The sequence below is a fragment of the Convolutriloba macropyga genome, chromosome 3 (genome assembly GCF_964194025.1).
Source record: "Convolutriloba macropyga chromosome 3, txConMacr16.3, whole genome shotgun sequence".
NCBI lineage: Eukaryota > Metazoa > Xenacoelomorpha > Acoela > Convolutidae > Convolutriloba > Convolutriloba macropyga.
The window spans coordinates 47,185,541-47,200,703 of NC_134470.1; the positions used below are offsets into that span (position 1 = coordinate 47,185,541).

At 35.4% G+C, this 15,163-nt stretch overlaps 1 protein-coding gene across 1 annotated transcript in view; it reads right to left on the minus strand.

The window, feature by feature from the left end:
- Positions 1-4,776: 4,776 nt before the first annotated feature.
- Positions 4,777-15,163, minus strand: part of LOC142336643 (uncharacterized) — a 46,305-nt gene continuing 35,918 nt past the window's right edge. Inside the window, exons 2-7 of the mRNA XM_075385553.1 lie at positions 11,306-11,354; positions 11,117-11,203; positions 10,860-11,006; positions 5,203-5,316; positions 5,098-5,136; positions 4,777-5,036 (exon numbers count right to left, since the gene is read on the minus strand). Coding sequence (XP_075241668.1) covers positions 4,777-5,036; positions 5,098-5,136; positions 5,203-5,316; positions 10,860-11,006; positions 11,117-11,203; positions 11,306-11,315 — 657 coding nt within the window. The 5' untranslated portion in view covers positions 11,316-11,354. The remainder of the gene's footprint in view (positions 5,037-5,097; positions 5,137-5,202; positions 5,317-10,859; positions 11,007-11,116; positions 11,204-11,305; positions 11,355-15,163) is intronic.

Consider the following 15,163-nt stretch of genomic DNA (forward strand, 5'->3'; position numbering starts at 1 on the left):
TAACTAGCCATTCATGAGACATCTTTTAACTGCCACAGAATTGCTTGAGGCTTCATCAGTCAACGCGTCGTTTATGTAATAGCCACTGCGAATATTTCAGTACTTTCATCTACAGAAAAGAACCAATAAATCTACCAAAAATTATCAGGTAAAGCAACGTTTCAACCAAGGCAGTCATTTTCAGGAAACAAAAAAGACCTTACTAAAAAATTAAAAGGAAATTGAACCAATTTTTGGAGCCACGTAGTAAACTGATTTGTAAATTGACACAGCCCAAACGAACGAGAAAATATTTTGATAGCAAAGTTCCGAGTCACTTTAACTAATTGGCTTCTCGATGTCAACATCCTTTATGCAAAAAAGCCTATTTACATTAATATCACTAGTCTTATTTGACTTTATTAAAGAACAGCTATAAGCCCAAAAACCGTGAATAAAATTTTACAAAAAAAAAGAAAGCGCCCCAATACAATTCAAATTCTTCGAATTGGGAAAACCATGATGATACCAATAAAACCCTTGCACTTGCTTCGTGGCTATCAAAAAAATTTACAAGAATGGCACAAATTTTGGCATATAACTGATTACTTTAAAAAACGTTATCACCGATTTTCCCATCTTGCATTGAAATCCTATACTTAAAGGGAAAGAGGACATCATTTTTCCAGCAATCTCAGAGGACAACTACCACTCTTTGAGACGGAACAGCTCAAATTGTGAAGTGAGCAATTTATATCAGGCAAAACTCGAAATAACAAGAAGAAAAAATCAATACGGTGGAGCAAACATTTTGCATGAAATCACATACGACTAAAATAATCGCTTCAGACGTAATTCGAGATCAATTATCAACAAGAACAAAAAAATCTTAATTTCACCACAACCTTTTTTTTAAAAAAAGAACATACCCGGCAGATTGCCGGAAAATAGCCGCCGTTGATTCCAATAAGCATGACTGGGATTGAAATAACAGAAGATATTGAAAAAAAAAGATTTTCGTACGAAAACATTTTTTTAAGTCCGATTTATTTTGATGGCATTTCGTAGTTGAACATACTTCTGTTTCTTAGAGAGAGGCTACAGGGGCTACTATCAATACCAATAAACATTAGAGATGGTAACTAAGACTTATAGGAACGACGTTCAATTAGCGGGCATCTAAAATTGGGCTTTATGGGTTTATCCCGTTTCTACTTCTGACTTCAATTTTTTATACTGACTCTGTTCATTTTGAATTGCTTTGCTGAGCAACTGATGTTCAAAATCACTTTTAGCAGAATGAGAGAAGAGAGAAACTAGCCTAGAGAAGTCAAAAAGATTTCACGCAAAATGTTGAAAAGGCGGCAAAATGAGGTAAAGCGAAACATTTTTTTATTCGACGAAGTAAAAAACATAGCAGGACAAGTCCTGACGAACAATTCAAAGAATTTTCATTGACTAAACAAACATCTAGACCTAAAACGGACTATGAGCGAACTGGAAAAACCTTTTTGAAAAAAAATCAGATCAAAAAAATTTAAAAAAAAAACAGAAAATCAATGTCAAAAAGTCGCATGTCAAAAAAATTTACTAGCGAGAAATGGAAATTCGGTTCATACAAAAAACTAGGCCTAGAATGAACTATGAATGCATTGGGAAAACCATTTAGAATAAAATCCGATCCAAAAAATCGAAAAAAACAGTAAAAATCAGAGTGAAATTGCCGCATGTGAACAAAAAACTACTACCGAGAAACCGAATTTTTGTTCAAACACCGTTTTCTCACTCTACTTTAAAATTAGAGCGAAAAAAGTTCACGCCGCAAAACCACTCGCTTTTTCGCTCCATTTCCTGTTTCGGCGTGACCAAAATCACCACTCCAATTTGACTTCAAAAATCATGAAAATGTGTAAACAGATCTTAAAAAAAAAAAAAGACAGCGCCCCAATACAATTCAAATTCTTTGAATTGTAAAAAAAAAATAGGAGCGCTATAATAGCCGGCTGAGAAGATGAGGGCGGCTATTAAAAACCAATATATTTTAAAAACCCAAATATGAAACCTGAGAGAACATATATCCCTAATGAACGAGGTATCAAACATTTTGCCTGTCTTCAAAGGGGCTCAGAAAAGGTCGCATGTTTCTCCTAATACGATGAGTAAAAATTGACAACCAAAAAAAAAACAAAAAAAACGGCCTAGTATATACCATTTGTTGTCAGGAAAAAAAATGGATGAAGCCATCGTTGAATTCCAAGGAACGAATCTCCGGGTAATACACTTCAAGTGAAAAAGTAAGACGTAGGAGTTGGCAATAAAATAAGACGCACCAACGGTAGCTGTCGGTCAAGATGCCTCACGCTCGGGATCTCTACTGCTATTTTTCGGCTTCTTACTTCGAGATACGAATTCAGTTTCATCATCGCCGTTCACTTGGTCATGCGATCGCTTTTTGATACCTATAATGCAAATGTTCCGATTAACCATGGAAATCACCGAATAACTATTAGTAAATCTTACTTATGATTTCGTTTTCTTCAACATTTTCTTCAGCATGACCTAAAATAAACGATCAAAGGCATAATTCTATCTGACCGGTGCCTTAAAAAACATTTATTAACTAGCCATTCATGAGACATCTTTTAACTGCCACAGAATTGCTTGAGGCTTCATCAGTCAACGCGTCGTTTATGTAATAGCCACTGCGAATATTTCAGTACTTTCATCTACAGAAAAGAACCAATAAATCTACCAAAAATTATCAGGTAAAGCAACGTTTCAACCAAGGCAGTCATTTTCAGGAAACAAAAAAGACCTTACTAAAAAATTAAAAGGAAATTGAACCAATTTTTGGAGCCACGTAGTAAACTGATTTGTAAATTGACACAGCCCAAACGAACGAGAAAATATTTTGATAGCAAAGTTCCGAGTCACTTTAACTAATTGGCTTCTCGATGTCAACATCCTTTATGCAAAAAAGCCTATTTACATTAATATCACTAGTCTTATTTGACTTTATTAAAGAACAGCTATAAGCCCAAAAACCGTGAATAAAATTTTACAAAAAAAAAGAAAGCGCCCCAATACAATTCAAATTCTTCGAATTGGGAAAACCATGATGATACCAATAAAACCCTTGCACTTGCTTCGTGGCTATCAAAAAAATTTACAAGAATGGCACAAATTTTGGCATATAACTGATTACTTTAAAAAACGTTATCACCGATTTTCCCATCTTGCATTGAAATCCTATACTTAAAGGGAAAGAGGACATCATTTTTCCAGCAATCTCAGAGGACAACTACCACTCTTTGAGACGGAACAGCTCAAATTGTGAAGTGAGCAATTTATATCAGGCAAAACTCGAAATAACAAGAAGAAAAAATCAATACGGTGGAGCAAACATTTTGCATGAAATCACATACGACTAAAATAATCGCTTCAGACGTAATTCGAGATCAATTATCAACAAGAACAAAAAAATCTTAATTTCACCACAACCTTTTTTTTAAAAAAAGAACATACCCGGCAGATTGCCGGAAAATAGCCGCCGTTGATTCCAATAAGCATGACTGGGATTGAAATAACAGAAGATATTGAAAAAAAAAGATTTTCGTACGAAAACATTTTTTTAAGTCCGATTTATTTTGATGGCATTTCGTAGTTGAACATACTTCTGTTTCTTAGAGAGAGGCTACAGGGGCTACTATCAATACCAATAAACATTAGAGATGGTAACTAAGACTTATAGGAACGACGTTCAATTAGCGGGCATCTAAAATTGGGCTTTATGGGTTTATCCCGTTTCTACTTCTGACTTCAATTTTTTATACTGACTCTGTTCATTTTGAATTGCTTTGCTGAGCAACTGATGTTCAAAATCACTTTTAGCAGAATGAGAGAAGAGAGAAACTAGCCTAGAGAAGTCAAAAAGATTTCACGCAAAATGTTGAAAAGGCGGCAAAATGAGGTAAAGCGAAACATTTTTTTATTCGACGAAGTAAAAAACATAGCAGGACAAGTCCTGACGAACAATTCAAAGAATTTTCATTGACTAAACAAACATCTAGACCTAACACGGACTATGAGCGAACTGGAAAAACCATTTTGAAAAAAAATCAGATCAAAAAAATTTAAAAAAAAAACAGAAAATCAATGTCAAAAAGTCGCATGTCAAAAAAATTTACTAGCGAGAAATGGAAATTCGGTTCATACAAAAAACTAGGCCTAGAATGAACTATGAATGCATTGGGAAAACCATTTAGAATAAAATCCGATCCAAAAAATCGAAAAAAACAGTAAAAATCAGAGTGAAATTGCCGCATGTGAACAAAAAACTACTACCGAGAAACCGAATTTTTGTTCAAACACCGTTTTCTCACTCTACTTTAAAATTAGAGCGAAAAAAGTTCACGCCGCAAAACCACTCGCTTTTTCGCTCCATTTCCTGTTTCGGCGTGACCAAAATCACCACTCCAATTTGACTTCAAAAATCATGAAAATGTGTAAACAGATCTTAAAAAAAAAAAAAAAAGACAGCGCCCCAATACAATTCAAATTCTTTGAATTGTAAAAAAAAAATAGGAGCGCTATAATAGCCGGCTGAGAAGATGAGGGCGGCTATTAAAAACCAATATATTTTAAAAACCCAAATATGAAACCTGAGAGAACATATATCCCTAATGAACGAGGTATCAAACATTTTGCCTGTCTTCAAAGGGGCTCAGAAAAGGTCGCATGTTTCTCCTAATACGATGAGTAAAAATTGACAACCAAAAAAAAAACAAAAAAAACGGCCTAGTATATACCATTTGTTGTCAGGAAAAAAATCGATGAAGCCAGAGTTGAATTCCGAGGAACGAATCTCCAGGTAATACACTTCAAGTGAAAAATTAAGACGCAGTAGTTGGCAATAAAATAAGACGCACCAACGGTAGCTGTGGGTCCAGATGACTCACGCTCGGGATCTCTACTGCTATTTTTCGGCTTCTTACTTCGAGATACGAATTCAGTTTCATCATCGCCGTTCACTTGGTCATGCGATCGCTTTTTGATACCTATAATGCAAATGTTCCGATTAACCATGGAAATCACCGAATAACTATTAGTAAATCTTACTTATGATTTCGTTTTCTTCAACATTTTCTTCAGCATGACCTAAAATAAACGATCAAAGGCATAATTCTATCTGACCGGTGCCTTAAAAAACATTTATTAACTAACCATTCATGAGAGATCTTTTAATTGCCACAGAATTGCTTAAGGCCTCATCAGTCAACGGTTCGTTTATGTAATACCCACTGAGACAAACTTCTGCATCCGTTTCCGTACGTCCATCTAAAGAAAAGAACCAATAAATCTACCAAAAATTAGCACCTAAAGCAACGCTTCATCCAAGACAGTCATTTTCAGGAAACTAAAAAGACCTTACTAATAAATTAAAAGGAAATTAAACCAATTTTTGGAGCCACGTAGTAAACTGATTTGTAGATTGACACAGCCCAAATGAACGAGAAATTGTTTTGATAGCAAAGTTCTGGGTCATTTTAACTAATTGTCTTCTCGATGTCAATATCCCTTATGAAAAAAGAATCAATGTCAAAAGCATTTGACATTGAGCAGCCGATTATTTAAAAACTCTGCAAAGGTGTTCCAATCTTCATTGATTTGCACAAAATCAATAAGAGTTACATAAAGAGCATGGGTCGTTTATGTTTCGTTGTCTTTCGAGGTACTTTTACATAAAACTTTGAAGTGTTCTTTTAAAAAATTAATTATTTTAAGAAGTAAATTGATGTGGTAGTGTGTCAAATTCAATGTCCTATCCGTAAAACAAAATCTGTAGCTCCGCTTCGCATTGAACTTATTAAACAGCCTCAGGTTATTTACAATAAAAGGGGACCCTTGTTTGCCTTTTCTCTGTTTTTGTATTAACTTTGAAGATATCATACTTCCAAGAAGTCTGGGTTAAATTATGTATTGATTGCCGGCTCCGAAGCGAGAGATTTGAAATTCACGAAATACAACGAACGACGCCTACATCTCGAAGTACCGTCGAACGTTTCAGCTGAAACCGTCCGCAATTCGACCAAACTAACAGATGCTTGCGCGCGCTAGAGGATTGCCTTTGTTCTAAGAATTAACCCTCGTAGAAGTTACCCAAAACGAGCATCAAACGTTAATGCTAAAGTAAGGAATTTTTAAAAGTCGGTCGTTGCAAATATCGTTCATTCTCAAACAGGCTTTACAGCAAACACAGCGGACACGATGCAGTCCATATAAGCGCTGAATGTCATAGAAGTATTGAGTTAATCTTGAATACGATTTTCTCAACGATAAAAGGAACACGCCTCCGATACAGAAGAACAAACAGCTTACGAGTGTCCGTACAACACCTGCAGCTGCCGCTATCAAATAAGCATCCACAGTTCTCTTAATAGGTTGAATGCGCTGCTGTTCCTACATTAGACCAAATAAGCAACTGCAGGTCTCCTCTATAAGGTACCATAGACTAATTCTCTGGCATTTTCTTTGATAGGTCTGCTCTATTCGTTACCTCAATCACAAAAAGTCAACGATCCAAAATGGTACGATAATCCAAACCGTGTCGCGGCAAAAACAGGGAACATCATAATTTCAGAAGATCAAGGACGCACTCCATATGAACATAAAATAGAAGACCCTTGGCGTGAGTGAAAAACTGAAGTCAATGAGGAAAAGACTGGCCGAACTAGTCGATAAGAAAGTTGGACAAGCTATGAAATCAACGCATGGGGAAGTTGAAAAACACTCCGTAAATGTATCCACATAAAATTACCGTTCTCCAATAGCTGATAAAATGAATTGAGAAAGAGACCACAATGTACATCAATGGTTTCCTGAACGAGGCATTTCGCGGAGCTCTGACCAAATCAAAAGCTGGAAAGCTAGTTACTGTGACAAAAAACACATCAAAAATTTGTATAACTCCGACATCATAAACCTAGTGTGACCGGGAAACTTCATCAACAAAAGGAAAAATACCGAGCACAAAAGTTTAATTCAGTATAAAGCGACCACAAGGCAACACTATTTCTGGTTTAGTGAGAACGTAGAGAGCAGAGGGAAATCCTTGTCGAGAAAATATTATATGCTACCTGTCATGTCCCATGAAAACGCGAACAATTAATGAAATTGCGAAAGGGGCGTGATCAGCCAATGTTTCCAGCCAAAAATTAAAAACCAGAAAAATCGAAGTGTCTAAAAGTACATGACAACGTTTCTGTAGCTTGTTACAGCCAAACAAATGTAGCGTGAATATTATAGCCATTAGAACAAAATTAATAAACACTGTTCGTTAATCAACAGACTCATGACGGACGAGAATTCGAATGGGTTGGATTGATAGCCGCTACCAGCAGTTTCATTTTATTTGACCAACTCATTGCACCACAAAGGCAGACCTGAAGTGCTTTCGGCTAATTTTGCATTCGGCATTAAATTGCGTAATTCAAGCTGCATTCTGCAGCCTGACTTCCGCAAAAATGGATTTTCCTTATTTCGTGCATTGCGTTACGTTTAAAAACGGGTTTAGTTACCAAATCCAGAAACTCAGTTCCACGATTTGGTATCAAAATTACACAATAATAAAATACACTATGTCTGTTACTGAATTCCACGGTTGGGAGCTAATAATACACTAAATTGCACTTCATCGGATTGAATAGTCGCTAACACTGGATATCAAATCAGAAGTAACTTATTTATATCATAATTTTGAGCTGAGGGCATTTTCGGCAAAAACTTTTTGAATTTAGTTAGCTAAATTCGATTTAAAAAAGGAATTCCGTTAAACTCAAAAAAGGAATTCAAGCTACCTATGATAAAAATTCTTTAACACTATGATAAAAAACTTTAACTGTACCAAATTGAAAGCTGTGACATTTTCAGGAAAAACATTATTTTTGCTCAATAAATTCAAAACTCAAGCTACCCAATATTTAATGGAATGTTTTCAAGCAGCCCATACTGAATAATATGTTCAAGACTTCTTTAAAAAATACGGAATAAGTTGGATTCGTGGGACAGTGTCGTAAATTTGATATAATAGAGCACTGCTTTCGAGTCTCAATTTAACAGAGACAGCATGCTCTCGATGAACTTTTTGTCAATAATTTATGAGACAAATAATCAAATATTTCCCTGCAGTCTGGTTAAAAACAAATAACGTGGATTCATTTGTCTAAGTCAAGCAAACCTTTAACTTTAACTGGCGGAATAATTCATTTATATGCCTCGCAATGCTAGTAAAATGATGATTGAATGCTTCGGCTATTTCAGTATTTTTGTCAGTATATAATTGAGGGCAATTCGACAGCTGGTATCCTTATCTTTGATATACTTCTTCCACTATACTTTTTAAGAAGTTAAACACTTTCTCTTGAGTCTCGCATAAATGATTTGAACTTATCCAAATAGAACTGGTTCTTTGCTTTTGTAACCTGGTCCTCAAATGATTTGCAGATTATTAGGAAAAGTTACGTTTGTCGTTGTTATCTTCATCACGCTTCCACTCTATTTGAGCCTTATTTTTAATAGCCCCAGGTTTGTCGAGTGGTTCTCAACCATTTTGGCTTTCTACATTGGGAATCTTCAGACATTCTTGTTGGGAGCAAAATAATTTAGGTTAATAATTTTAAAAAATTATGAATCAAAGCGAACTCTAAAACGACTGGAAAAGGATTTCAAATAATTTCCCGCTAGAGACGCTGTATCTTGGGCTCAAAAATCTTTTGGTATAAAAAGTGGTCATTACAGGTGGCTCAAAATGGTTTAACGCGCTTGCGAATTTTTGCATGTTAAAATTTTTTGACGAAATTCATTATTATAATTCTTAATATGCAAATTACTTTCCAAAGAGTTGATGTTGAGGTCACTACATAAAATCAAAGGAGTCGACGTGCTTGCAAAAATTTCCAAAAAACTTTCAAGTTCTAAAAATGTTCCTCATTTGATCTCGCTTTATTGTTAAGCGTTATTTAATGCTGATTCTGCTGTTAAGCTGTCTTCATAATCCGACTTTATTACTAATAAGAAGCTGCAGGTACTCATTACCTAAATCATAACTCCACCACCATTTGTCATGCAATACTGATTATAGCCACTTATTACACAGCTAGCGCAGTTATCATTATTATTCATTCACGATTCAGTTCAGCTAATAATATCTGAGGGATATTAGTGCTTCTGAGATATTAGCGCTAAGACTAAGTATTAGTGCTTCCAATTGTTCAAAGTGAGGATTAAGTGAATATTGAAGTTTCCACTTTTATAGAGGAGGGATATTCTCATGAAGTAACCTTCTGATGGAATTGTTTCCAAGAGAAGCAAAAATCAAAAACTTTAGAACAGATATCGTCATTCACATAGCATGCTTCTTCTTTAAACCAAACATGTGTAGATCGTTCGTCCACCCATAACATAGCCAAAAAAATTCACTCTCGCTTTGCTAACTAGAGTAATTCTAACATTTCCAACATCCTGTACATTCTTTTTCCACATTTCTTGCATTAGGCTAACTTTGTCAACCGTTCTCGCGAATTTAACTATAATTGGTTTAATTTGACCTCTGGCAGGCAGCCGATGAGCAACCAATAAATAATTTTTTTTACATCAGTTCCGATCATTTCTGCAATACCGAGCACTTCTCGAACAATTTCTGTTCCTTCAATTTCACCGCGCCTGTCTCATGCAATTCATAATTCTTCAAAAACCTTGCCTCTTGTATGATTCAAGTAATTCTGATTCGGAATTTAAAATAGTTGCGAACTTTTTAAAAACTTTACAATCGAACTTTCCACGTCTTTCACGACGTCATATCGCAAACTGCTCATAGGTGAATTTTCTGTTAATTGAAAAAATTCTCGAACTGCTTGAACTGATGCAAATATCTCCAAAAATGGATTCTTATGGAATTTTCGACAGCATCTTTAATCATCCTTTTGATAATTTCAGTAAATTCGCTTTCACATAGAGGTCTAAGTTCCACCGCTGGCCACTTTGGTCCGTGTTGCTTCAGGGGAGTTGGTTCTGAATCTGAGTCGCAGATCATCAGGCAGGGTTTCCAGACTGGCATCTCTGTCTGACAAAAATATCCTCGCTTCTACCATTGATTGGTATTTTAGTATTCATTAGCTTCTCTAACTATTTAATAAGTTTAAAAGAATTAGGCTATTGCACATACTCACTTAGGCAATATTCGAAGCACTCAACGAAAGCAATCTCCTTCAACGAAAGGGGATGTCAGCGTTCTAACAATACAAAAAATCTGTTCAATCCATGTATTTCTTGACAGTGGAATTAATCTCATAGGTTGCAATAGATGCTTTTGTAACTTGCAGAAGATTGTATTGATCATTTTTCAAGCGGAAGTTTATTCAATTTTTGCATGATTTAATTCAGTAAAAACTTTTCCTATTTCCCCGGTGCAATCGAAACAAAGGGGAAGTGGAGGGTGCTGTGGGGGTGGCCACACTCTAGACCCTTCAAACCATGAGACTATTTCTCCAAAAACAGTTTCGCTGGATCGCATGCTTAAAGTGTAGTGAGCGCAAAAGCTTTAAGAGAAATTAATGTCCTCAGGGTGGTAGCTGTTTATCCCATTTTTGAGACGAAATGTAAAAAGGACCGCAACAAAAATATCGGTCAAGCGAAAAATCGCATAAAAAGACCACAGAGCTAATATAATTACTACAAATTTCTTTTAGGAGCAATAAATTGGTGTCCTAGCTCACCTTTTTGATTTTCAGCTGAAAAATTAAGCTTCAATTTTTTCAATTTTACATTGCCTTTAAGCCTTATATTATACTGGCTTTTTTTCTCATCACAATATCACTCCAAACCTGTTTTAGTTGAAATCTGCTGAAGAAAAAATTCAATTTGCTCGCCAACTGAGAAATTCAAGTTCATATCCACTTGGCAATTTTCGTTGCTAAGCTGGCACAAAATATACTCCTGCTCCTGGTGTCGTAAAACAAGATGACAACTGGCTAAAGCACAAACAATTTTCTGCTGCAAAAGTGCGGTACGCAATTTTGTGGCTGGTTTGACCGTATTTATGCCAATCCACTTAAACCGAATCGCTTACAAGTATACATACCTGTCAAACATTTAGCACAAGCCTTTGAGATGTGGAATGCCGACTCGACGACTTGCTTGTATTGGTTACCCGTCTTTAGCACCAAACCTGGCAAAAACATAAGGATATTAAGCGTTGAGCCAGGGGCTGATTATTATTGGCCGGTGACGATTAAGTTTCAGATTAAAATGGATCCAAAAGTCAGCTTACCCCAGAACATTGTGCGTATTCCACTTCTCGATTTTTTACCAGCCAATCTGAAAACTCTAGCGGGTCTATTTCAGCTAGTGTTTGCATAGCCTTCGAAGTTTTTTAAAATCTTCCGCTACCGGTAAACGAAGGATTGACGTGACGCCGTATTATTATAATAATTATTATAATGGCTTTGTGACAATTTCACGGAGAGTAAGTCCCGAAATTATAACATAGAATTAGTACGACAGCTTTGGCGCAGGCACAACAGATCCAACTACCGAGGTTATTCTCATCCCAGTTTTTAATGAAAAATTTCCACATTAATTCCAGAAGTCTACCTTTCAAGTTAATGTTGTCGAAAAAGTTTCTTTTGGAGAATATTCACCCGAAATTCAGTTCTATGCCAAAAAATGAGTCTCTGCGCTTCGTATCGAATCTCTGGCAGTATAACCCTAGATCTTCTTCCGGCCCATTGAACAAAGTAATAGTTGCGCAAGTCGATATCGTACTTTCCTGACACTATAGTGCTTTAAAAAATCGATCTTTTAGGACTTTAAAGTAGAGTGCTGGCAGTATATTGCTTCGAATAGCTTCTTTGTACCAATTTCTGTCATCCATTCATGAGGTGTTTCCCGAAAGCAGATTGTGTAAAAGAGCATTTTTTGTAATTCAAAAGGAGGCAGTTTTGGACACTCCAATTGTGGAGGTTGTTTAGGTCAACTTGCAGCTTGTCTAGACTGTCATTTTTGGAACAATGGATTAGTTTTAAGTCATCTACATACAAGACTGCTAGAGACGAAAAGTATAAGTCCCAATAAAGAGCCTTGAGGAACACCGCAGGAGACCAGACGTTTCTCAGATTGGTAGCCGTCAAGATTTACGCTGAGTGTTCTGCCAGTCAAACAATCTTTAATAAGTAATAGGAGACTTCGTGGTATATTCATGCTTGCTAATTTCTTCGTCAAAACTGAATACCCATATTTGTCGAAGGCCTTTGAGAAATCAAACGGCAGTAGTAGTAAACAAAACTCTTCTGATGCACTATGATTTTCAAAGATATTAGACAGACTCATGATAAGCTGCAGGATTACAGAGCTCCGCGATAAAAAACGAAATTGACAGATGTAATGTTGTTCAACAAATATTCTGATAGAAACTTCAACACTCACTTCTCAAAAACTTTGGATATGATATTGAGCACTGTGACAAGTCCATATCTTTTTCATCACACTTTTGTTATCTTCTCGAAAAATTAGTGAGACTAAACCGTGCTTTCATGAACCGGGACCTTTATGTAACCTTCCAATATTGTTCAACAGACGTTTATTCTATTTGGAGACACTTTTTACAGTTTTTTTAAGCATAATTGGGGGATTGCTATCTGAGCGTCCACTTTATATGACAACATCATTTTGAGTTCTTTGATGATTTCGTTCCCAGTAAAGTTTTTTTTTGTCCATCAGCTTCGAGAAGATGTTGAATATCAATCTAACCACAACTTTTATCATTAGTCAATCATGAGAAATAGATTGTTGAATAATTCTGCTCTTTCTTTATCGTTTTGTGCAACAGAAATACAATCAAGACGTACTATTTTTCCTGGGAATTTTTCTCTTTAGAAATTTGTCAAATATTTGATTATTCTAGTGGTGTTTCTGCTTGAAATCAGTTCTTCGTATTCTTGTCGGTCTCTTTCTTTTCTAGTTCTTTTAGTTGGGTGACACGGTAAGGAGAGGAAATCAAGCAACGTTTCGATTTTTGTCTTAGTGTCCGCAATTTGTTCAATTTGTGCGATGTTTACAATTGTACCCATGGGGGTATTTCTTGTCTCCGTCGAGTTCTTCTTGGCATAGTTTTTTCTATCAGATGAAAGATCCATTCAAATCACAAATATGTGTTTTTATCCATGTTGCTTTAACAGTATTGGTCAAAAATTTTGTATTGAGCTCCTTTAGGAAACAAAGTCTCAGTTGCAATCACTATTGCATAATTCTTGTTTTTTTGACATTTAAGAAAAAAAGTGTTATAAAATATATTTTGCATTCTTCTCTTCTTGTATCAGTTGCTTCAATTTGTACTGGAAAATGGTCTCAGGATTCTTCTAACTGGTCTTATCTATTGATTGAATTTATCAAAATTTCACCGTTGGTTAGGACTAAGTTTATACAGGATGACATGGTGGTATTAAAACTAATACATTAGTTGAAATTATTGTCGATAACTCTGTTCACAAAACAGTCTTCATAAGCATCATTACATTGGTATATGTCCGAATCTATCCCGGCTAAGATAAAATCATCAGCATAAAGAGTTTTATGATTATCGCAAGCTGACAGAATGCAAAAAAATAGCATCAATATTGTTTTGTTGAGATCTATACGGGCTTTCTATTGGTGGATTATAAAAATCAACTCTTACTTCTGGTTAAGTTTGGTTTTATGTAAAAACTAACATGGATTCATGAATTGCCTATAAAAGGTGGGAAACATCTAATTCAGTAAAACTAACGTTATTTGATACTGCTATCAATTTTCCTCCGTGTTTAGACATTTCTTTCATTGACTTTCTATCAGACCTAACTATATTTTATTGAGACAAGATGTCGCATGTAAATCATGTTTCGGTTAGTAGTAACATGTCAAATTAGTGTTTCAGGACAAAACCAACTATTTTAAGGCACATTTGTAGATAAAATAATATTCTAACATTTAGTTGGAGCCGCTTAAGCGAGCTGTTTAGTCAGAAGCCGTTATTTTCAGATTCACGCTGAGGTACGACTTTTTTTACGCTGGACATCAAGTCTTGAGGCAGGTTCTCTAATGAAGTAAATGTAGCACTCAGCATTTTTGCCGTCCTTTTCGCGTGTTTTGGATAGCTTTCTTTTTATGAGTTTTCTTTTTTCTTTAGAGGGGTCATGGGACACGCCTATTCCTCAGTAGGAAGGATCTGCAAGTTTTTAAGAGATTGGAAGATTTCTTTTTTCTCATTTCTCTCTGAGGACGGTTTTCAGAGGTATATTTCTTCATATCACAAATATGTGTTTTTATCCATGTTGCTTTAACAGTAGTGGTCAACAATTTTGTATTGAGCTCCTTTAGGAAACAAAGTCTCAGTTGCAATCACTATTGCATAATTCTTGTTTTTTTTTGGAAATTTAAGAAAAAAAGTGTTATAAAATATATTTTGCATTCTTCTCTTCTTGTATCAGTTGCTTCAATTTGTACTGGAAAGTGGTCTGAGGATTCTTCTAACTGGTCTTATCTATTGATTGAATTTATCAAAATTTCACCGTTGGTTAGGACTAAGTTTATGCAGGATGACATGGTGGTATTAAAACTAATACATTAGTTGAAATTATTGTCGATAACTCTGTTCACAAAACAGTCTTCATAAGCATCATTACATTGGTATATGTCCGAATCTATCCCGGCTAAGATAAAATCATCAGCATAAAGAGTTTTATGATTACCGCAAACTGACAGAATGCAAAAAATATCATCAATATTGTTTTGTTGAGATCTATACGGGCTTGGCTTTCTATTATTGGATTATAAAAATCAACTCTTACTTCTGGTTAAGGTTGGTTTAATGTAAAAACTAACATTGATTCATGAATTGCCTATGAAAGGTGGGAAACATCTAATTCAGTAAAATTAACGTTGTTTGATACTGCTATCAATTTTCCTCTGTGTTTAGACATTTCTTTCTTTGACTTTCTATCAGACCTAACTATATTTTATTGAGACAAGATGTCGCATGTAAATCATGTTTCGGTTAGTAGTAACATGTCAAATTAGTGTTTCAGGACAAAACCAACTAGTTTAAGGCACAATTGTAGATAAAATAATATTCTAACATTTAGTTGGAGCAGCT